Source organism: Gopherus flavomarginatus, chromosome 7, assembly GCF_025201925.1.
Source record: "Gopherus flavomarginatus isolate rGopFla2 chromosome 7, rGopFla2.mat.asm, whole genome shotgun sequence".
In the NCBI taxonomy this organism is placed as follows: domain Eukaryota; kingdom Metazoa; phylum Chordata; order Testudines; family Testudinidae; genus Gopherus; species Gopherus flavomarginatus.
The window spans coordinates 52475317-52499669 of record NC_066623.1 but is presented as its reverse complement, the minus strand read 5'-3'; the positions used below and the strand labels follow the sequence as shown (position 1 = coordinate 52499669).

Genomic DNA, 24353 nt, shown 5'->3' with positions numbered 1-24353 from the left:
AGGCGGGGCAGGGGTGAGCTGCTTCACTTCTCCCGCTTTCCAGGGTTGCGGCGCCAATTAGCTTAGGCGCCATAAGCCTGGGAGGCAGGAGAAGTGAAGCAGCCATGGCATGCTCGGGGTGCTCATGCTGGAGGCTAGGGGGAGAGACCAAGATCTCAGGGGAGATGGAGAAGAGGGAGAATGGGTCAAGGAAAGGGGAGTGGTGGAGACAGGAAATAGGAGACAAAAGAGTGGTGCTATGCTGAAGTGATGGGAAAGGGAGATTGGGACTGATCAAGGAGATAGGGACCAGGCTGGAGCAGCAAGGGTCAGTCTTGGGGTGGGTAGGAGCAGAAAGGTCTGCAACATGCTTTGTTCAGAGCCTGAACTGGAACCCAGGATTCCTGGGCTGGCAGTACATAGCTGTGCAATCCACATGACACCACTTACTATTGCTACCAGTTAACTCTGTTAGCTCATGGCAAAGACATGGGCACTGGATCTAAAAGTTCTAACCCCACTGTAGAAATAGGTAGCAGTCAATATGGTTCCATGTGATGGCATTTCTGTTTGTATGCTCGGCTATTGCATACAACAAACCACATTAAAAGAATATAAAGGCTTCACAGTCAAGCATGCAAGAGTTGGGCAATGCCAGAATTATGGTTACCCGTGCAGACAAAATTTATCTTCAGAATGAGTTACAGTGAGTTTACGCTGCATTGCATCGCAGCTTAAGGAGGAGTTAATTTTATATTTCAGAGTTATGTACATTCCCTTCCAAGTGCAGCATTGTGGCTGTCATTCTCAAGAAACAGGAGACCAAGATGACATCTTACAGAATTCCTCCTGTCAGAGAGATGTAATTTTCAAGTCAGTTTTGCCCTAGTTCATTAAAGAAAAATCACTTGGCCAGCTCCTTTTTAGTGGCTTCTGTGCAGAACCATCCAATTCTTCAGTCCAGCAGCCGTGGTCCTGCCGCCCCTTCAGTTCTGGCTGAACATAGCAGATCCAGCAGAGATCACATGTTGAAAAGTTGCTTCCAGATTCTGCTAAAACAGGCAAGTTTCTCCAACTGTCGCTACCAGGCCAGAAATGGTGGGAATGCTAGAGAAGTCCAGCTGCCAGCAATGTTATCACTTCGTCTAACCCTGTTGAAAGTAGATCTAGATGACATGTGATGGCTAAAAGACTAGCAACCTTCAGGAGCCCACCTCCAAGGACTCAGGGAAGGGAGTTATTGTAACACTCTTCAGACTCACAGCCTGTTCTTTGAAGGCACAGGATTCTATATTACTTCTGAGACTACAAACACCTGTAGTGCAGAGCACAGAGAAGCTCAGGGAGCCTGGATGAAAGAGAGGTCAAACTAAAGTCTCTCAAAGACAGTTTAACATGGCTCAACAGCTTGATTCAGTAGCACCACAGTGGGCCACGTGGTTTAAACTCTTCTGCTCCTGTATAGCACCTAGTGGTCAAGGCCGGGCCCAACACAGAGTAAAACTGCAACTTCTTTTCAGTAACCACCATATTCCTAGTACTTTGAACCATTTTATATTTAAGCAATAGAAGTTTTAGACCTCTGTGCTGGGGTGTCTACCCACACAAGACTGAAAAGGGTTATGGTGGCGGGGCTGGGGTGGGCGGGGGCAGTTACTCCCTAGGCTGCCCCTGGAAGAGGAGCCAGGGAGTGGGGATTGGTTTAAATGAGGCTCAGGTGGACAGGAACAAGAGAGGCCTGTATAAAGCCAAGGAGCTGATAGCAGAGAGGGGTTGCAGGGAAGGAGTCTGTAGTCACTTTCTGGGAGAAGGGAAGTGTGTTCAGGCTATAGAGACAAGTACCCTACAGTTGCTTTCTGGGAGGAGGGAGTTGTAGGGCTGGCAAACCCAGAGCGAGAGAGAGCCGGAAAGGTAGGGAAGGCTCAGGGGAAAGCAGCAAGGCATAAGATAGTGCAGATCTAGGCTGCTGATCAGCAAGCCCCTGGGCTGGAACTCAGAGTAGAGGGTGGGTCCAGGCTCCCCTACCCGCCACTGAGGAAGTGGCACAGACCAGGCAATGGAGAGTGGACTGCCTGGGACAGTTTGCCCCAAAAGACTGTCCTACCCCGGAAGGGGAAACCACAGAGTGACCTGGACAGATGGCCGAGTCGCAAAGAGGAGGTTACAGTTCCTGGCGCGAGCCTAGAGAGGGAGAAAGTGATGGAGTGTGACAGCAGGAAGGCGTGTTGGCCTGGCAGAGCTAATCCCCAGAATTGCCAGGAGGCGGCGCTGTCCAGCGGTGTGTAGAGCACCTATCACAACCCCTTTAAAGCATAAACTTCTAGCACACAGAGCAGAAAGACTCAGGTATATGGATGGACCAGGGCTCAACTTAACTGCGTGCCCCTATGCTACGACAACCCCAGCCAGCCAGGGTCTGAAACTGACAGTCTGAGGGAACATAGCTGGGGAGGGGAGTCCAAAAAGTTCAACTGCTGTGAAAACATCAGTTATGAATAGCAGATCCTAGCACTCCCTTTTGTGTATGCTGTACACTATGCCTTACAGTGAACATGGGACTTAGGTATTTAAGTCATTTTGCTGCTTTTGAGAATTATACACTGAATATAACATGCTGGCATGCAACCAGTTGACATGAATAGCACCAAGGCCCACCAGAGCAATACAAAACACCAATTTTTCTTATTACATTTCCTTATAATCATCAATTATCAATCCTTTAGCATCTATATCATCACACTTCCGGTACTTCTCCAAGGCGTGAGGCTGCACTTACCTTAAGGCGCTCTTAGAAATGTGATCCCTGCTTGTTCTAACGTTCGGTATGGAAGAAACAAGTTTAAAACATCAAAAGCTATTGCTTAAAGTTATTGTTCCCAGTTCTCTTCGGCCAATGTAGTTGGACTTACGAAGGAGAAGGTGCAGATAGCAGTAGTTCGTTAAAATCCATGATATGGTTCCTTGGCCTCTCGCCAGGAGCGGCGCCAGGGTTTTTGGCGCCCTAGGCGGGGGTCCTTCCACGCTCCTGATAGGCGGCAATTCTGCGGCGGAGGGGGATGTCCTTCCACGCTCCCGGTCTTCGGGGCACTTCAGCGGCGGGTCCCAGAGCTAGTGAAGGACCCGCCGCAGAATTGCCGCCAAAGACCTGGAGCATGGAAGGACCCCCACCACTGAGGGCGGCAAAATGCCACCCCCCCAAATCCTGGAGCCCTAGGCGACCGCCTAGGTCACCTAAATGGAAGCACCGGCCCTGCCTCTTGCTAGAAAGACAGCTGACCCTACAAGGGGACTTTCTTCTACTGATTTTAATGAACAGAGAGAGAGAAATACAATCCCTGAAATGAGTCTCGCCACCTCTCAGGCCTAGAAGCTCTGAGAAAGACAGCTGGTCCACATGTCTGGTGGCATTCCTGGGTTCTGCTGCTTTTGTGGGTTCAGCAAATTCTTCTGAGCCTGTGGCCCTGGAGGTGGCAAGAGCCTGTCCATGTGGCTTCAGCACACTCTGACCCTTACCACACTGACCTCAGTTTATATACCCTGTTTTGGGTCTGGCGGAGGAGGGCAATCCTCTTGTTTCTATTGCCCACTTGCCGAATGTGCTCTCAGATTTCTGCTCTCCTGGTTTCTCTGCAGCTTTTGTTGATGGCATTGATGTATAACAAATTTCTTCTATACTTTTCATATCTTTGCATTTCAAGAATTCTATTTCTCTATTAATGCCTACTATTAACTGGAATTTCTCCCCTTCCTGCTTGTCAAGCAATTTCATTTAATATTTCAAAAGTTGCTTATGTCTTTCAATAGTCTTTTTTCCTCCTTCTGTTAAAGAAGTCCAATAATTTTTTTGAGTGCATCCATCATTTAGAAAGAAAATCAGCAAGAATCCATTATAGTGGACCTCGTTCATACATTTATATAATCAAAGAATGTATAAAGCATTTCACATCCTTTAGGGCTTGAAATAAAATAAGAGACACATCCTGTTTTTATGTTCTGTTTCTTATCTGAGGATCTGGAGGTTTCTTCGACAATATGTCTCATAGTTTGGGAAGTGGGTGTTGATGTTTCATTGTCTTAAGTTTCTTTAGCAGGAGATAACATGGAATTAGCAAAGAGGTTATTACTGAAATCCTCCTTGTGGACAGGAGAATAGAGGGATTGCTTCCTGACTGAAGGGGCAGAGAGAGAGAGAGACATAAGCCTAGCTCTTCAGTGGGAGTTAGGCGCCTAGTTCTCATTGATTTCAATGGGAGTTAGGTGCCTAATTACACATGAAGAACTGGGCCCTAGTAATTCACTACCAAAATATCCAAGGCATATTAGACGTCTATACATCTGTGACAAATGTGGGAATTGTCTGTAATATTTTAATGAACTATCTGCCTGATTAGTCTGAACTTATCCCCATGGAATCACTACCCAGTGAGGGGCAAGAATTGATTTCCTCCCTAGGGCCATGTCTACACTACAAACTGTAGTCAACACAAGTTATCACAGCGCATAGTCACCAAAGCCTGTACATCTCTCAAGCATATGCATACTTTGCTCCTTGTGTCAGCACTGCAGGTAGTCCCCAGAAGTGCCTCTATTGATGTGAAGTGTGGTGCACCATGAACAGGTGTCCCAGTATGCCATGCATTGCCATTGGTCCAATGTCTTTGGGGAAATTTTCTTAGTGGGCCAAAAGGTAGAAGGGACTAGTCTAGGGATCTCTGAATGCAGGGAGCAAGTTCCTACCATGCAACTTTTCCCATTCCATAATGCCCTCCATATCCCATAATTCTGGCACCTCTTTTTAAGAATCTCACAAACCCAGGTAGCGCGCGCACACACACACACACACACACAGAGGGAACTACACATCATGATTGGAACTGGCTGAAGAAGGACATCAAACAAAGAACAGAGGATGGGATAAAGTGACCAGCCTGGCAGGGGAGAGGGGTCACTCTACCCCTCTCCAAGGCCTGATATGCTACAGTGACAAGAGAGACACACTGGGCTCTAAGGGGTTAATAGAGCCCTAGGGAGGCTGCACAGGATGCAGCCAATCAGAGAAGGGCTGAAGGGAGTAGTCAATCAGGACCAAGCAGGCCCATTTAAAAAGGGAGCTGACGGGCAGAGGAAGGCAGTTCTCTGCTGGGAGCCCAGGCTGGAAGGACTGAGTTCTCTCAGCCCTCCAGAGACAGCCAGCACCCTGGACAGATCAGTGCTGCTAGCAGGGACCAGGGGAGTGAGAGACAACTCTTGGCTGGCTGCTGGTGTTTGCAGGTTGAGACTCTCAGGCAAAGGCAAAGAGGATGCAGGGACCACAAGGAAGTGGCCAGACAATTTGCTGCAGTAGCCACTAAGAGAAGTGGCTGAACAGCAGACTGCAGGTCCCCTGGAAGGGGGGAGCACAATGTGTGGCATGGCCCGAGGGCTGTGTCACTGAAGAGGACACCGTGGTCCTTGGAGAGATGCGGGTCTTAGAGCAGGAGTGATGGCAGTAAGGAATAGCTCAAAGAGGGTGCACAAACACACAGAGCTAATTCCCAAGACAGCCAGCAGGAGGCGCCACAGTGGTGAGTGAACTCCATTACAGGGACATATTGTGCAGCAAGGGTTTCAAGGACTTTGGAACTTTCCAAGGTGTTCATGTGGCCGATGAGTGACACCTGGTCAGACAGGTTTTCATGGAAGCCGTTTATTGTTTCTGATATATGTTCTCTCCATTGTGCTTTTGTCCTGAATAAATAATACCTTACATCATGAGAGCTGGTTAACTCTGTCCTTGCCCCTGCCACAGAACAGGATGGCAGGTGCTGAACTACTCTAACTTGATCACAGTAAATTGCAGCATAATTCACCAGTCGGGAGGGACCTGAGAAAGGTGATGACTACCAGCTGGAGACCGTAGTGGGATGCCCTCAAAGAGGCCAGGAAGGAAGGCCAGTGCAGTTACCTCGGGAACCATGTGTGACAGAGATGGCAATTTCCTGCAGTGTCTTTGAGAGTTTACTGCATTAGCTTTATGTACCGTGGGCCAGTGATTGTATGTAATTCTGTAGGGGAGAGGAACTAAGAATGGTGGAGGTGATTAGGCAAATTCACACAGGAGGCGTCACCATGCGGAGATTCTCACCTATACTGGTTCAACTGGATTCTCCAGAGACTAACAGGCAAAAACAGAATGTTTGCAGTAATAGTCTGAGTTTAAACTGACACCAGTGCTGATCCAGCAAATGGACAGGATCTTCTGTCCAAGGGGTCACCCAATCCTTCTTGGGAAGGTTTGGAAGGACTTTCATCTGTTGAGGCTCCATAAGACTGAGGGTGGCTTCTAGTAACCTTTGCATATATGTGTGTATAGCATGTGTACAGAAACTCTTAATGTTTTTGTATGTTTTCTCTGTCATGCTTTCACCTTAAGGATAAACATGCTTGCTTAAAAGAGCTGGGTGGGAACTTGTGACTGCTGGCAATTACAGCTATTCAGAACCCACAGAGAGAAAGCAAAGTGCAGATGCTGATGTGGTCAGGCAGTCTGGCTTGCTGGGGATATCGCACTGTAGCCAGGGAACTGTGCAGTGTGGGAAAGACCCCGGTCAGAATGGGGAGAGATGTGAGTCTCTGTACAAGCGAGGTGGTGGCTGAGGAGCCAGGGGGTTAGAATAGGTGCCCTCAAGGGATCAGGGAGGGGAAACACAGGGGCAGTTGCCCTGAACTGTGATACCATGACAATAGGGTTTCATTTCCAGGGCTGCCTTAGACAGGCAAAAGGGCTAGAGGCTTAGGGGCTGTATTGTGATGGAAAATCCAACCACTTCATCCACTCCAGTAGTGGGGCACAGCCAACATAAGGGCTCTGGGCTCTCTGTTACAACCCATGGTGTAGCAAACACAGTGACATGACCAGAGTCCTGCTGTAGCCTGGCTCTTGGGGCCATAGGCAGTCTTATGTAAGTTAGAGCAGCCCTGAAGGTGCTGCAATGTACGCTAGAGGCCTGGTCTGCAATCAGGGAGACACAAGGTGACAAAGTCTCCTGGGCCTTCTTCTGCTGCCCCACATTTCCTAACCTGAGCAGGCTCAGCTGAAACAGAAAATCAGAACCTCTCTTCTTTTTGGAAACAAAAGCTCAGCTTCTCCTTTGCAGGGCCCAATGTCACCAGTAGCAAGGAGCTTGCTCAAAGCCCTTTAGCTCGGCAGTGCAATGCAGGTTGTGGAACCAGTTTGCAAGTCGGCAAGCCTTCTTGCCAAACTTGTGTCTTGCTGAGACTGGGAAACTATTTAGCTATTTCCACCTGAAGCGATAAGCAGTCTTCAGCCTTTGCTGTCTCTGGGTCTCCATCTAGTCTCACAGCTCAGATTGCACAGGTCCCTTGTTTTGATGGTTTTGGAAAGCGATCAGACAGCCTCTCACATCTGAGAACTTTGCTCCTGCCAATCCCAGCAAGGATCAGTTATGTAACTGCCAAGGGAAAGGGGGCGGTTCCACATTAAGAGAACTCCCTACTTCCCCGAACCTGTTGTGTGTCCAATATTCCTCCAGTGCTGTGCAAGTTGAATTACAGTGAGTGACGCTTTCCCTAGCTGCCCAGACACGCTTGTGAAGAGACGTGGCTTCAACAAACAAGACACAGACGTGAGGTAAGGGAACTAAATTAACCTATGCATTCAGAGGGTAAAGTGGACACCACATAACAGGGACATAGTTAATAGGCACAGCTGTTTAACTAGTACAGATGGGTAGGGACAATTTTCCTGTAATGCATTTGATTTGCTTTAGAATCACTTCTGCAACTTTGCATTGACTAATAGACCAGCTGGAAGCAGATTTTTTTTTTCCATGTGCCGCTGAACTTCTATGACAAGCAAGCCTCAAAGCATGTGAGACAATAGAAGCTAGGATGTGCCTTATGCAAACTTGGTTCAGTTTTGACATATGTATTTGCTTCACAGCAGATGGCTTGAGAGTCCTTAATACAAATGGATGCCAAAAGGTGCAATTACTGGGCAGAAAAAGTGCTAATTCAGTAAATAAGAGCAGATAAACAGGATGTATTTCTGAAGTATACATTCAGATTTCTTTGCTAGGAGGTAGGAACCGAAGCAATGGAGCTGGTCAGGAAATGATCTTTTTTTTCCTAAAAAAAAGTCAATGAAAACCAGCAAAAACACCCAAACCTCATGGATGTTGAAATTTTTCCATGAAAAATATTGGACTTTCACCAAAAAAAAATGTGAAAGGGAAAAAAATCTGTTTTCTCCTAAAACTTGAACTTATTAATCAAAAACTCATTGTCAGAGAGATATAAGGCATTCCAGTGGCTGGGAGTTGATGCTAGAAACATTCACACTGGCAATATGTTGCACATTTTTAACAGTGAGAGTAATTAACTATTGGAATAACTTACCAAAGTGTGTGCTGGAGCCTTTATCATTATCATTTGAATTCTTTCAATGAAGTCTCCATGTCCTTCTAAAAAAGGTCCTGGTTCAGCCACCAAGTATTGGGCACAATGCAGAGGAATTATTGGATAAAATTGTAAAATTCTGTGTTTATGCAGGAGGTCAGATTAGATCATGATAGTGGTCACTTCTGGCCTTAAATGTTTGTTAATTATCCTGCATAAAAATAGCTATGTTGAAAATCCCACATTCTTGTTGCAATATTCAATGTAATAGGTCCATGTCTGTATCTTCGGAGGAGAACTCTATCACTGCAATGTTCACTTAGTACTTGCAAGAGGGACTTTAGTCTGTGTCTCTTGCCAATTTTGGTTGGACATATTCCTGGAGGTTTCGTCACATGACCTAATCTTTAAAGATTAATGTTTAGTTCCTGGAGACTCCCGGACAATCCTGGAGGGCTGGCAACCATTACTCTGGTCCCAAATGGCTGTGCATAATAACAAGAGATTCACAGTGCCCCCACCCAAGCTCTCTGTCTGGGGAACTCAGCCCATAAAGGCACAGTCCCAGTATCACAAATACTAACTGAATTCTGTTGCTCTTTAACCACACATGAGCATCTGCTACTTAAGATCATCCAACCCCTTTTGTATAACAAACAGGAATGGCAGATGTGCCTGTTAAATCTGAGGCGAACTAGTAATTACTTTCTCCATAACACTCTCATCTTTGTTTATAATATAAATTGCTGATCCTTTTCACTGAAGTGATACCAACTCTGTTCCCTGAATTCTACTCACCAGCAAGACTGCATGATCTCCCCCCAATAAAGAAGACCATGGTGAAGAGAGTTGCAATTATTGGAGCTGGCGTGAGTGGACTGACCTCCATCAAGTGCTGCCTGGATGAGGGGCTGGAGCCCTCCTGCTTTGAGAGAAGTGATGACATCGGGGGTCTCTGGAGATTCACAGTAAGTGAGGGGGTTCGTTGCCCATGGAGTGGGCTGTTTACATGTCACTAGCTACACCTGTGTGTCCCAGGCCAGTAACCAGAAGAGACTATTTATTAACCGAGAAATGAAGTCAATCCAGCTCAACAGCAGCCTTAAACAGAACTAGTTTGTTCAAAGAATGGCAGTGTTCCGTTCAGACACTGGGGTGTGGCAGTCACCAGGCCCCTGTATTGGATGCAACCTTTGGATCCTGCATGCTCCCCAGCCCCCTAGGTTTGAGCAGCATTCAGACACAGTGCCTGGAATGCTGGCTGGCACCCTCCATGCTGCCCTAGGCCCCAAGACCAGTGCTGGCCCCCCTCACGTAACTTATGCACGCTCTCCCCAGAGTTCTGCCCGCATGGGCACTCAAGTTTAACCCTCTGGGGACATGTGACAGATAAAGTGAGGAATTCAGCCCTTGAGAAGGAACACCTTAAGCACGCACACTTTACTCTCAGAGTATCTCTACACTGGAGCTGGAACTGTTATTTCCAGCTTGGGCAGACAGCTCTGCCCTTGCTCTGGGAGAGCTGGCGTACTAAAAATAGCAATGGAGAGGTGGTGCATGAGCCGTGGGCAGGGCTAATCACCCAAATACATACCTAGGATCATGGATGGGATCATACTTGGGATGGCTAGCCCCTGTCCCCACTTCTGCCACCATGGCTAGATTGTTGTAATTCATGTACTAGCTCAAACTGAGCTAGCATAAGTATGGGGATTACTCTCCCTGCCCTAGTGTAGACATACCCTTTGAACACATACAAGATACAGATCTATGGGGAAACAAGTAACACCTGTATGTAATATCTTCCCTTAGCAACCTCACCACTCTCTTTTTGGTTTGATCAGCGTTCTTCAGGGGATAGAGCCCTTCAGCCTGCCCCTCCTCCTGCTCAGTTTTCTGCATCTAGCAATGAGCTCTTGCCTTCTTGTTAGGGAGCTTGTCTCTTTTAAAAGCAAGGCCTGACACCTCTTCCTGCTTCTCTTCTCACGCTGGGGCTTTTCCATTCCCTCTTTCTCCCCTGGGGGGCTGCTGGCACTGGGCCATTGTCCCAGTTTCAAACATGGTCTGTATTGTGCCACAAAACAAAAGTTTTATTCCACATTGAGAGTTAGAGTAGAAAATGGAGTTCATAGAATCAAATGGAATTCAGAAACATACATGGACATATTCCCAGCACTGTAACGGGGGCAGGGGAAGGGGGTTACATTAAGTAGGTCCTAACTCCCTGAATCCCAGTCTGTCCTTATTGTACAATGATACTTAGCATCTTCAACCGGTCATACTGGTAACTAATTAATCCTTAGAGGCCCCTGTGAGTTAGATAGCCACTGTGAATGTTGGTCATTAGCAACTACTCATTTCACAGCAAAAAGCAGCTTACTGGCAACTTTTGAATAAAAGCGAAAGTCCCATGCAAGCTGTGACAGCGGAGGCTGGGGCTTTCTGCAAGAGCAGGGGTGATGGGGAATGGTGGGGCTGCACAGAACTTCCTCCTGCGCTCTTTGCCCTGCACTCTGCCCTGACATCAGGAACCTGGGCTCGGCATGTCCTAGTGCTTCCTTCCCTGGCTGCAGCCAGGGTTTTCCATGGACAGTGAGGGTCCTTGGGGGCCCATGGGGCTGCACGGTATCTCCCTACCAGCTGTGTGGGCTGCAGACTGAAAGCCAGAAAATTCATTACAAGGGGAACGTCTCTTCCAAAACAATCGTCGATAAGCAACAAGCCAGTTGCTAACATCTGAAAACCGTTAACATTAAAGTGAAGGGGATGGGATCGGTTCTCAGGGAAAATGTTGCTAACAACCACAAGTTGTCTTTATCAAGCTTGCTAATAACCAGCATCCACTATATTATTAACACCACTTGATGGGTGGGGAAACTGAGGCACAGAGAAGTTAAAATGTGCCCAAGGTCACACCAGTAAATTAGTGGCAGCTGAGGAATAGAATTTTAAGAGCCCTGACTCCCTCGTCCCATGTTTGTTCTTCTAATCCACTCGCCCTCCTGGAAGTTCTTCCTAAAAACTGGAGTTGGCAAAATGTCTTCAGAGCTGACTAGTAATTGACCTGAGCAGCCGGTGTGACAAAGTGCCAAGCAATGCAACAGAATTCAGCTGTGCAAGCCTAAGTGAAACCATCAGCAACAAATTTCCCTTAAGGTTGCTGTCAATGTGCCACGATGGAATGTTTCTTCCCAACATCAAGGCTCAGCTGGTAGGTGCTGCAGCCACAGCAGCAATAGGACAGCAGAGACATGCATTCTGGAGGAGGCATTCTGCCTATGGAGTGGTGATGCAGGCAACGTGCAACCATGGACGCAGCGATAATAAAAGGCTGTAGGACGGTCTCCTAGCAGAGTGCTAGCTGATCATAGAATCATAGATTATTAGGGATCTCAGGAGATCATCTAGTCCAACCTCCTACTCAAAGCAGGACCAATCCCCAAATGCCCCCCTAATGTTGCCCTAACCCACACCAATAACACGCTTTCTAACTTGTTAGTGCAGCCAGCTTCTCTGAATAGCCTTCTCAAGAGAACTAAACTAAGCTGGCCTCAGATGACTCATCTAGTAGTGCTCCAGAGGCAGTGCTCTCTCTTGGGTGTCCAGTGCTTCCCTCTGCACTGGGCCTTTAGGGAATGCCAGTGTTGATGTCCCCCCTGCCCTCTGTGCAGCTGCACAAGGCAGAGGAAAGGGGCCCTGCTGTTGCCCCTCCATGACATTTGTGAAGAGATCAGATGTGATTTGGCCCCAGATAGATCAATTTAATTCTGTTGTGAGTGCAACAGCCTGGGCCAAATTCTAATTCCTAATCTTGTCTGTGTCCTGCCATGAGTGGAAACCAAATGCTATGAACAAAAAGGGGTTGATAGGCATATTATCTCCCTGGCTGCATGTGTGAATGCATTCACTCTTCCCTGTGACACTGTGCTGACAGGAAGATGTTGAAGATGGGAGGCCCAGCCTTTACAAATCCATGGTCAGTAACACCTGCAAGGAGATGTCGGCCTTCACAGACTTCCCGTATCCTGAGGATTTTCCCGTCTTTGTGTCCAACTCTCAAGTCCTGGAGTATCTCAGGATGTATGCCAAGCATTTTGGCCTTCTGAAGCACATCCAGTTCAAGGTGAGCTATAGAAAGTAGTGGCTGGTCCACATGAGAGGATAACAGTCTACCAGAGCTGCCAGCTGATGGAGTAACTTCTTCACATAAGCAGTTTAGGCTCATGCTTTTGACACTGAAAGTGCTGAGCTTGGGTGGTGTCAGACAAGGATCAAAAGAATCAGACACCTCTCCAAGGCACGCTATTTAATATGTATAATTTGTATTGTGGTGCCTATGAGCCCCCACCCAGACGAGAAGCCAGATTTCTAAAGGTATTTAGGTGCCTAAAGATGCAGAGAGGCATCTAATGTGATTTTTCTAAAGCATCATGGTACCTAACTCCCACTGAAATCAACAGGAGTTAGGCACTTCTGAAAACTCCACTAGGTGCCAATCTGCATCCTCAGGTGCCTAAATACCCTTGAAAATGTGGTCCAGGGCCCTGCTGTGATAGGCGCTGTACAAACATACAACAAAAAGACAGTCCCGGCCCCAAGGAACTTACAATCAGAGTTGGCTGAAAAATGGAAGCCCCTCCTCACACAAAATGTGGTGACTTTGGGGTGGGGGGGAAGTCCCAACTGGGACAAAATGTCAGAAATGCAATTTTTTATTATGTTGCAGGAAGAGTTTTCAAGAAAAAAATCTATTTCAAAATTGAAAACTTTGCAGCTTCCCAGCTGACCATCTGGAAGACTCTTGTCAATTTCACTTGACATTAACAAGACCTGGGGATGTAAGAGAACCCAGCCACTCAGCCTCCATCTCTGGGTCCCAGAGCTGCAGGATGGGGGAGAAGCAGGGAGGCCAAGAGCAGCCCTCCAGGAAAGCTTGTCTCTTTCACCAGCAGAACGTTAAATTGATAAGAGCATTCCAGGCAGGCAGTCAGGGCTGTCATAAACATTTTCCCAACAGAAAATCAATTTTTTTCTGCAAAATGGAAACTTTCTCGTGGAGAATTCTGGTTTTGCAAAAGTGGCAAATTTTGACCAGCTCTACTCCCAGTTTAAATAAATCTTCCTCCAGTCCAAAGTCAGGGCTGTCCCCCTTCCTAGCTGGAAAATGGTCCAGCAAATTTTCCCAAGTGCACATTGTCATAGATTGTTTACTCTACTTATATTCGTTACACTCAAATCTCAAGCTGATGGATGATATTTGTTTGGTTCAATGTTTCAGACCACAGTCATCAGTGTAAGGAAATGCCCAGATTTCTCTGCCACTGGCCAGTGGGCTATTGTCACGGAGTCTAATGGGAAGCAGGAATCATCTGTCTTTGATGCTGTTATGGTTTGCATTGGCTATCTCTCTGATCCATCCCTGCCGCTGGAGTCTTTTCCTGGTACAGGATGTCTTGTGTTTACTATTAAGCATTTCTGTGTTTGGCAAGAAGACTGACAAATCCACAGATGGAAACATTTTTGTTTCCATGTTCTAATTTCCTGGATCTGGCAACTAACGTCATATTGACATGCGTAATTAGGGGAAAGCTTTTGTTTTCCAGCTGTCCCTTTTTCAGGTCTGGCTAACTGATAGGCATGCTTCCAAGGGACAAGATTAGTTCTCTTGAGAAGGCTATTCAGAGAAGCTGGCTGCACTAGCAAGTTAGAAAGCGTGTTATTGGTGTGGGTTAGGGCAACAAAAATGCACTGGGCCAAATTTATCTGTGGTGAAAGTAGACGAAGCTTCTGCAGAGTTACACATGATTACAGCAGCGTTTGAATTTGGCCCATAATCCCCAGACAGAAGTTGTAGGCCTTTCCCTAATCTTTCGCCACCATTTAATTTTGTCAAGGGCTTCTCAAGAATGAGGAGGAAAAGTTCACAGCAGGTTTCACTGTTTGTTGTTTTTAAATAACCTGGATTCTCCCGATTGGTGTTTTAAACACAGTCATCTCTCTGGACCACCAGGAGGAACTGGCTGTTGCTCTATGCTACCATCAGAGTTTTTAAACATTGGCTGCAGTTGCATTATCTCAGATTTTCTAACCACAGAGCTCACTTTGGAGGGGGAGGAATGGACAACAAAGTTTCCAGTGGTATATTCCTAAGGGGGTTGCAGTGGGACATGAGTCCCATCACCAAATCATTGCTGGCCATGGATTAGAATGTTTTGTTTATTTCTGAACCAGTTGCCCATACAAGCGTAGTTCTACAGTAGGTCTAGTGTGATTGTCCAGAATACTGTAGTGCTGTCAGGTCTCTATTGTAGCACTTTTTTAAAGGTATAGTAACTCCAGCACTATTAGTTACACACACACACTCAGAGACCTACAAATCACTTTAAAATATCCCGTTTGCTTTACTCACTGCTGGGGGCTGAGGGATCAGGAGGTGGTAGCTCCTTCTCTCCCCTGCTCCAGTCATAGATTCCCTGACCAGAAGGGTCCATTGTGATCATTTAGCCTGGCCTACTGTATAGCACCAGCCAGAGAAGTTCCCCAACATAATTTCTAGGGAAACATCCACCCATGATTTAAAAACTGCCAGTGATGGAGACTCCACCGTGACTCTTGGTGATTCTCCTAGTTCTGGTTTCTGTGGGAGGAGAAGCAAGGTGGGGACAGTTCTATTTGTTTTCCCCTCCTTAGTTCTGCTGACAACCGTGTCTGTAGGGCAAGGAGGGGAGAGCCCGTCTATTACTTTTCATTGCATCCAAGGCCAAAAGGGTCATCTTGTCTGACCTCCTGCATAATACAGGCCATGGAAACTCTCCCAGACACTGTCTGCACCAGCCTATCACTTGAATTGGAACTAGAGCCTCCCTTTTAGAAAGGTGTCCAGACTGCACAGGAAGATTCCAAGTATAGGAGAATCTCCTGTATTCCTAAATTTCCATTTAGTCCATTTCTCTGGCTGGGACTTAGGAATTAGGCCCCCTCTCCTCTTCAGGAGCAAGTCTCCAAGAAAGGGCAAAGATTAAGATTACTAGGACCGTTTATCCCCTGAAAAATATAACAGCAACAAGCCAAATCCCGAGGTCATTTTTTTTTCTGTCCTCTCCACCAAAAAAACACCTCCCATTAACACCAATGGACTCCAGGATATGGCCTGGAATTATAACTGACTATTATTTAAGTGATATTTGCCAGATACCCTTCCCCTCTTCCTCACAGGGATAGAGACATTTCAAGGCGAGTACTTTCACAGCCGCTATTACAAGCATCCAGATGTGTTTGAGGGGAAGAGAGTCCTTGTGATTGGCATGGGGAATTCTGGAGTGGATATTGCCGTTGAGGCCAGTCATGTGGCTAAAAAGGTACAGTTCTTCCAGCTCCTTTCAAATCTGCAGGGAGGGTGATGTTAATTTTTGTTATATGCAGTGATGGGCAGCAATGAAGCCATTTAGAAGCCACACAGAATGAACTGTCAGGAGACAGGAACCGAGAACCTGATTCTAGAGCAAAGGTCTTCAAACTGTGGGGCTGCGGAGGAACCTTGGGGGGGCATGGCAGAGCCTGCGCCAGCCCACACAGTGGGTCGGGAGGGAACGCCACCCAGCCCGTCCCTGCCCTCAGCTCTGCTCCGGTTCTGCCCACAGCTGTGTCCTGAGCTTCTAGCCCTGCCCCCACTGCAGCCAAACTGCAGCTCCACCCCCAGCTTCAGCCCCTGGCCTCTGCTCTGGCCCCACTCCCAGCCCCAGACCCACCCCCAGCTGTAGCCCTACCCTCAACCCCCTTACCCCTGTCCACATCACCCACCTCTGAGCTGCAGGCTTGCTCCCAGCCCCAGGGGGGTGCGGATGGGGATAAGGGGGGGGCGTGACCATCAACATTTGGGGATCACTGTTCTAGAGGTTATTTCCACAGAATAGGAATATTGCTTTTTCAGAGACCCATGAGGCAAAGAAAAGTGCTACCCGACCCAACAGTGTCTAGTCCTTTAACATAACCCAACAGTGTCTTTATGGCATTGTGGTCTCCGAGATCGAGGCAGTTGGACTAAGGATCAAAGGTGGCTTTGTCCTACCCCTACACCTCCCTCACATAAATCTGAGAGACCTCAAAGTCTTTGCTTATTGGCTAGGTGGGTACAGTCAGGGGACAATCCTTGTCTGGGTTTAGTTTCATAAACTCAAGGAAAGCAATTCACCCTCCAAAGCTTTGCTGCTCTGTTGTCTTCTAGGTGATGATCAGCACTGGTCGAGGCGCATGGGTGATCAGTCGGGTGTTTGACAATGGTTACCCATGGGACATGGTCTTCCTAACTCGTTTCATGAATGTGATCCGGAATTCCCTCCCTGGGCCCATTACAACATGGCTGGTTGCGCACAGGACAAGTCAGTGGTTTGACCATGCAAACTACGGCCTGATACCTAAGGACAGGTATATCCTGCGTTTCTGTTCCATGTTGTGGTATATTGGTTACTGAGTTAGAGAAGGAAGAGGAAAATGCACCTAGCCAATGACGTACAATATGTTAGAGGAGCAATGCAAACCCACATGTCGAGAGTGTAACTAGGATTGCCAACTTTCTGATCACACAAAACCAAACACCCCTGCCCTGCACCACCCCTTCCCTGAGGCCCTGCCTCTGCCCCGTCCCTTTTCCAAGGCCCTACCTCCGCTCACTCCATTCCCCTCCCCATCACTCGCTCTCCCCACCCTCATTCACTTGCTTATTTTCACCGGGCTGGGGCAGGGGGTTGGGGTGCAGGAGGGGGATGAGGCTCTGGGGTGGGACCAGAAATGAGAGGTTCAGGGTGCGGGAGGGGCTCCTGTCTGGGGTAGGGGATGCAGGAAGGTGTGGGATGCAGGTTCCAGGAGGGAGTTTGGGTGCAAGAGGGGCTACAAGCTGGGGCAGGGGGTTGGGATGCAGGAGAGGGGATGGGGCAGGTTTGGCGAGGGGACTCTGGGCTGGGGAAGGGAGTTGGGATGCAGGAGTGGGTGCAGGGAGTGGGCTCTGGGTGGTGCTGACCTTGAGAGGGGGGGTCCCTGGAAGCAGTGACTTGTCCCTCGGCTCCTAGGTAGAGGGGCCAGGCAGCTCTGTGCAGTTCACAATGCCTCCACGCACAAATGCCACCCCCACAGCTCTCATTGGCCATGTTTTCCAGCCAATGAGAGCTGCAGAGCCTGTGCTTGGGGAAGGGCAGGGAGCCCCCAGCTGCGCCTCCGCCCAGGAGCTGAGGGACATGTCTCCACTTCCAGGAGCCACGCGGAGCCAGGTAGGGAGCCTGCCAGCCCCATCAACCAGACTTTTAATAGTCCAGTCAGCAATGCTGACCAGAGCCATCAGGGTCCCTTTTCGACCGGGGTTCTGGTTGAAAAACAGACACCTGGCAACCCTAGGTGTAGCATAGGAATGTATAAGTCTACACCAGAAAGTAGGGTTAGGGATGTTGATCAGCTAGATTTTCATAGGACAGCTGAAGAAGCGAGTCTCCTGATCTGCTCTGTGTAGAGGAGAGGAACACTAACATTGTACAGCCCCAGGCAGGGGTGCTGGAATGGGGGGAGCCCAGAGAGTCATGGCCCTCCCACTTATTACCAGCCATAGGCAGAGTGATGTGGGAGGAGGGGGGGAGAGAAGTGAGTAGGGGGGTGAGGTCTTGGGAGAAGAGGTGGCATGGGAGTGTGGCCTCAGGGAGGAAGGGTAAGCACATAGGAGTAGGACCTCAGGGGTGTAAGGGTGGCACGTGGGAGCAGGGCCTTGGGAGTGGGGGAAGGGGAGGCACACAGGAGAGGGGTCTCGGGGAAGGAGGAAGGGGCAGTGCAGGGGGCCAGGCCACGGTTTGGGCACCAGTGGCCCCCCACTTTTAGGGACCTTCTGGCACTCCTGTGGCCAGGAGCTAGTCCTGCTCACTAAGCTCTAATTATGTAGAGACTCATAAAGAGTCAGACAGTTTTTGAAGTGCATTTCTGCTCTGAAAAATGACTCTGTAAAAGTACTGTGCATGAATTGACCAGAACCCAGGGGAGGTGACAGTGATGTGAATAAAGCAGGTTGCAGGAGGAATGACTTTAATTAAAGACTTCAAGAACCTGGAGCCTCGTTTGGAGTTGGGTGGGAAACGGGACCATGCTTTCCCATTTCTGAGTCTTCCAGGTGAGAGGTCATTCTCCAGCTCTTTGCTGAAGCACATGGGGTTGCCTCAGCTACCCCAGCATTCTGATTGTGTTTCTGTTTGTTTCAATGCAGAGATGTGATACGGGAGCCTGTGCTGAATGATGACCTTCCAGGTTGTATCATCACTGGGAAAATCACCATAAAACCAAGTCTGAAGGAGATCAAGGAAAACTCAGTCATATTTCAAAATAGCCCCACAGAGGAGCCTGTTGACATCATCGTCTTTGCCACAGGATACAAGTTCTCCTTCCCTTTCCTTGAGGAATCTGTTGTCAAAGTCGAAAAGAAGCAGGCATCCCTGTACAAATATATCTTCCCCCCTCATCTGGAGAAGCCAACCCTGGCTGTCATTGGCCTCATCAAGCCATTTGGTGCAGTCATGCCAGTTGTAGAAATTCAAGCTCGCTGGGTCACACGAGTCTTTAAGGGTAGGTGAGCAGGAAGGTTAGTATGAAGTGAGAACTTTCTCAAAGAAAAAGGCAGTGTTTCAGACACAGGTGGTGAGCGAGTGGGTATGTCGCCCCACAGCAACGCAGACCACAAAGGGATTCATCCAGAACTAGGAAAGGTAGTGCTCATAGACTGGTATCTAAATTGGGTTGCTCCACACTTCACTGTCTTATAGAACATTTTACAACCCAGTGACATCCTTACTATATGAACAAGCGAAATACCCCAAGAACCATCTTAGAAATATTAAGCTGGATCTGTCTGAACAGAATTCCAGAGCCCTGTTGTTTCCTCTAGGATACAGGTAACTCGCCTTGAAGAAGAGGGGAGTTTATTTGTATTCAGTGGTGAGAAAAGAGGGCCTTGTGTTTGTAACAATTGGGAAGCCATGACACGAGCACTTCCATCAGTTTCTTGTGGATGGTGCAGTTGCCACACTCACTCTAGAGTTTCAGGAGGCATTGTTGCCCCTTTGAGGTGCTATGCTTCTGAGAGTTCTCCCTGGGTTTGTGGAGCTCATCATAGCCCCCACCACAGTTCTGGGCCTTAAAGGCAATTCCTGACCCACTGATAGGCAGCTATATCCCTTTAGGGATAGGAAAAATGGAATAGCTTTTGTTTTACCAGGCAGAGCTGGTAATAAACAGGATTCCCCACTGCTGCACTAAGACCAGGCAGAATCCAGCAGCTGGTTTGTCCTTGCCTTTTGGAGGGAGGCAGTTTCTCAGCACCAGAGAGAACAGTGTTACACTCAGGACAACCTGGAGCCTGATTCTGATCTCACATCCACTCGTTCCATGCCAGTGTTGCTCCTTTGCGGAAGCTCCTGATCTCAATTATGCCAGTGTAATTTCAGAGTAAATGCCATGGACTTTAACAGGGTTACTCCAAAATCACACTGTGTGTCTGAAATCATGTTCTGGTCCCTGGTTCCTCCAGATAAGGATTCAAATCACAGTCATCCAGGGCCATCCAGAGTAGTCAGGGGGCCTGGGGCAAAGCAATTTCGGGGGCCCCTTCCATAAAAAAAAGTTGCAATACTATATTCTTGTGGGGGGCCTTGCAGGGCCCGGGGCTTGGGGCAAATTGCCCCACTTGCCCCTCCACCCCGGGCAGCCCTGCAATCATCAGGGAAAGTCTCCAAAGCAGTGGCTAGACTAGAATAGAGGAGGTTGTTAGAAGGCACTAGCTAACACGTTCCAACTAACATGTTTGAGGAGTCTGGTGCAGACACAGCCCTGGTGATACCGGTAGTCTATGGCAATGGTTCTCAAGCAAGGGTACACAGAGATCTTCCAGGGGGTATTCAACTCATCTAAATCAGTGTTTCTCAACCTAGGGGCTGCAACCTTTAGGGGGGTTATATATAGCACAGGTTTGGGGGGGGTTGCAAGTGCAGGGCCAGCATTAGGAGGTGGCAAGCAAGGCAGTTGCCCAGGGCCCCATGCCACAAGGGGCTCCATGAAGCTGAGTTACATGTGTCAGTCTCACCACCTGGGGCTTGGGCATCAGCCCTGCCGCTTGGGGCTCAGATGTCAGACAAGGCTCACAAGTGAAAAACACACTGAAGTGTAAGTACAATATTTATATTCCAGTCAATTCATTTTATAATTACATGATCAAAAATGAGAAAGTGAGCAATTTTTCAGTAGTAAGATGCTGTGACACTTGTGTTTTTATGTTTGATTTTGTCAGTGAGTAGTTTTTAAGTGAGGTGAAATTTGGGGGGTACGCAAGACCAATCAGCCTCCTGAAAAGGGTACAATCGTCTGGAAAAGTTGAGAGCCACTGATCTAGGGGGAAACTAAGTTTCAGCCACTTTAGCTCTTGTAAACCAGTCAGTGTAGATTTGAACAGCAGACTTCTCAAACATGTTCATAGATTCAAAGAGTTTAAGGCCAGGAGAGATGTTAGATAAGCCAGTCCAAGCTCCTGCATAGCACAGGCCTTAAATTTCACCCCCATCCCCATACTGAGCTCAATAACTTGTGTTTGGCTAAAGCATCTCTTCCAGAAGGGCACTCAGTCTTGATCTGAAGACATCAAGAAATAAAGAATCCACCATTTCCCTTTTGTTTGTTCCAATGGTTACTCACTCTCACTGCTAAAATATTGTCTTATATCTAATTGGAATGTGTCTGGCTTCAGCTTTCTCCCAGAAGGTTAGAGAGCACCTCTTTAAATCCTAGTCAAGATAGGGTGACCAGATAGCAAGGGTGAAAAATCGGGACGGGGGGGGAGGGGTAATAGGAGCCTATATAAGAAAAAGCCCCAAATATCAGGACTGTCACTATACAGTCGGGACATCTGGTCACGCTAAGTCAAGACAAGGTGTAAGAGTGGATGTGATTTGAGATGATTCATTAGAACAATTAGGTCACTTGTCCATCTGACAAGCCATGAGGTCTCTCTCCTTTGGGGAGCAGGAGCCAGGGTTTCCAATCCGAGAACAAGCTCCAAATGACTCAGGCCTTGTCTACACACAAATTGGCACCAGTTTAGCTAAATGGGCACAAACACCTGTGTGGATGCTCTTATTTTCGTGGCTTATTTCAGCTTTGTTTAAATCTGCTCCTAACTGAAGTAAGCTAATTGAAATAAGCCTGATTTAAGCTGAAATAAGAGTGTCCCCACCAGCCTTTTCACCAGTGTAACTAAATTGGTTTAAAATCCCACCTGAAGTTGAACAAGACCACCACTTCATGACAACAATCCCTTTTCTGGTTTCTAGGCTTGTGTCAGCTGCCTCCAGTGAGCACCATGGTGGAAGAGATCAACGAGACGAAGAAAAACAAAATTCGCTGGTAAGCCATATCACCTAATGCAAAAGACTTTGAGACAGATTTAAAAACCCCTGAACTTTGGGAGGTATCAGAATGCAGTTCCAAATTTGGCAGCTGTTCCCTATCTCTTTACAGGGGTGTCTAAAATCCAGATGTGGATTCAATTAGTCTACTATGTCTAGTGTGTTTGAAGTCCATCTTTTAGCTAGCGGCTATGTAATTATACAGGAAGTTTGGAATATCTATTCAAAGAAACCCACTGATGATCAAGCAGAATAACTGCAAATAAAAAAAAGGGATTGAATTTCAATAGCATCTCCTCTGTTTTACCTATTGATCAGAATGACATCCCTCCCCCTTCTTTTCTGATTCGTTAAGGTTCGGTTTGTCCTATGATGAGATCCTGAAAACTGATTGCCTCGTGTATATTGACGAACTTGCCTCCTTGATCGGCACAAAACCCAATGTGCTGGCTCTGCTCTTGAAAGATCCAGTCCTGGCCATGAAAATTTTCTTTGGTCCATGCACAGCCTACCAGTACTGCCTGACTGGGCCGGGGAAGTGGAATGGAGCCAGACATGCCATCCTGACCCAATGGGACCGGACAGTGAAGCCCACGAGAACACGAGTTGTAGAAGAGCCTCCAAACTTCTGTTTCAATTTGCTTAAACTAATCAGCCTTTTTGCTCTCTTTGCTGCCATTTTTCTTGGTTTCAAGTAGTCCTGGTGTGATGTACAAGCCTGCATGTATAAATCTTTTCTGGCTAGACAATATTTCTATATGGGGAGGCAGGAAAGCAATACATAGAAAGGTCCTGTAAGAACAGAAGGGTTTCTAAAGTTAAGAAAAACAAAATCAAACTTTAACCAATGTCAAAACATTTCTCCTCTAACTAAACTACACACCAAGACTTGTCTACCTGAGACCATTGCACAGATTTAACATTATATTCATACTCATCAGCATACTTTCATAAAATCAGAGTGCAAGGTCACACACCTCCCAGGGAAAAATCTTTGGTTATTTGCTTTTGAGGCCTGGCTAGTTAACCAGCAGACTCATCCATATGGCAATGATGACTGCTCCTGTCTGGAAGTCTTGGGTGCTGAAGATCTTGTGCAGTTGGCTCAGTTCTGTTCCTTTATTAACAATCTCTTTAAAGTAATAAACATGTCAGCTCTTCCAGAAGGTTTGCTTTGAATTTATTGAGTTGGTTGCCAATTCTTCTGTGCATGTGCTTTGTGTGAGAACGGAAGGTCCAGGGGCTAGGCTTGGATTTGAGAAACCCACACTCAATTCCCTCCTCTGCCTGGGTTCAAGTCCCTTCTCAGACTTCCTGTGTGACCTTGGGAAGCCTTTCTCTGCCTCAGTTCCCCATCTGTACAATGAAGATAACAACACTTCCCAGCCTCACAGGGGCTTTGGGGAGGAAAATACATGGAAGACTGAAGTGCTCAGACGCTACAGCAATGGATGCCATTTAAGTACTTTAGGTTACTACAGGCTGTAGCATTAGCCCTTGGAACTTGTGGGCTTTTTGTTTTGTCTGCCGTAGACAACCCGTCATAATTTAGACAAGATTGTCATTTATGGTATGTATACCTGGTAAGGTGTCATCATGCTTTTTGCATTGTCATAGCTATATTGATCCCAGGATATGAGAGAGACAAAGAGGGGGAGGTAATATCTTTTATTGCACCACTTTCTATTGGTGAAAGAGACAAGCTTTCAAGCAATGTGGAGCTCTTCTCTGTGTAACTCAAAAGTGTCTCTCTATCACCACCAGAAGCTGGTGCAATAAAAAAATATTAGCTCATACCTACCTTGTCTTAGTGGTGCTTTCACATGTGTTAGCTCCATAGTTGTAAATTCTAGTGTGGACAATACATAAATATTTGTGGCATTGTGACTAAAAATTCAAGGGTGTGTGTCCCTGGATGGCTACATTTCAGATGTCAAGTGGAGTGTATTTGTGGAGAGGAGCCACACCAAGTGGGAGTGACCCAGCCAGAATTCCTCTAGACAACACTCTTTTTTCATAGGGGTGCAGTCTATACATTTTCCTTCCTCTCACTCTCATCCTGATGCAGGTTTGCTGGCCAGTATGGATGGAGATGGGGCCATGGGCCTGCTCTCACCTCAGCTGCAAGGGAGTGCAGGCATGCACATTGTGACTTCACCATTCCCTTCCCCCAGCCACAATCTGGCCTTAAATATTTTGCAGACCCAAGCAACCACCTGATCTGCCTGCATGGCTTAATTGTCTTGGTTACTATGGTTAGCCATTCAGAATTAGTGCATTTTTCTCTTTTTCTTGAGAGTGAATAGGAATGCATTTGAATTTCAATGCTACACAGATGTGGGGAGGGAGCATGTAAAGGTCAGAGGAGCTGAGGAATGAGAGTGAGCTGTAAGGTCTGGACTTTACTCTCTCATGTAATCTGTAACCAGACAAACTTCACCCAAAACCCAGTCGAATGCAAAACAAAAAAGACACCACATTGAACCAAAAAGGTGTTTCTTTACTTAGAGTCCTTATTCTCAACTGCATTTTTCATGCTTTCAACAATCAATCTGC

At 47.3% G+C, this 24353-nt stretch overlaps 2 protein-coding genes across 3 annotated transcripts in view; both read left to right on the top strand.

Moving 5' to 3' along the window:
* Positions 1 to 7477: 7477 nt before the first annotated feature.
* On the top strand, positions 7478 to 22963 carry FMO1 (flavin containing dimethylaniline monoxygenase 1). The gene is made up of 9 exons (XM_050963252.1): positions 7478 to 7609; positions 9178 to 9344; positions 12311 to 12499; positions 13655 to 13817; positions 15592 to 15734; positions 16601 to 16800; positions 18614 to 18969; positions 21723 to 21795; positions 22153 to 22963. The coding sequence occupies exons 2-9, from the start codon at positions 9213 to 9215 to the stop codon at positions 22493 to 22495; spliced, it is 1599 nt and encodes a 532-aa protein (XP_050819209.1). The 5' UTR covers positions 7478 to 7609; positions 9178 to 9212; the 3' UTR covers positions 22496 to 22963.
* A 79-nt stretch (positions 22964 to 23042) lies between these two features.
* The window catches only part of LOC127055812 (dimethylaniline monooxygenase [N-oxide-forming] 4-like), a 56016-nt gene continuing 54705 nt past the window's right edge, over positions 23043 to 24353 (top strand). For both annotated transcript variants that reach the window (XM_050963234.1, XM_050963235.1), the window contains exon 1: positions 23043 to 24289. The gene's annotated coding sequence lies outside the window, so the exon portion shown is untranslated. The remainder of the gene's footprint in view (positions 24290 to 24353) is intronic.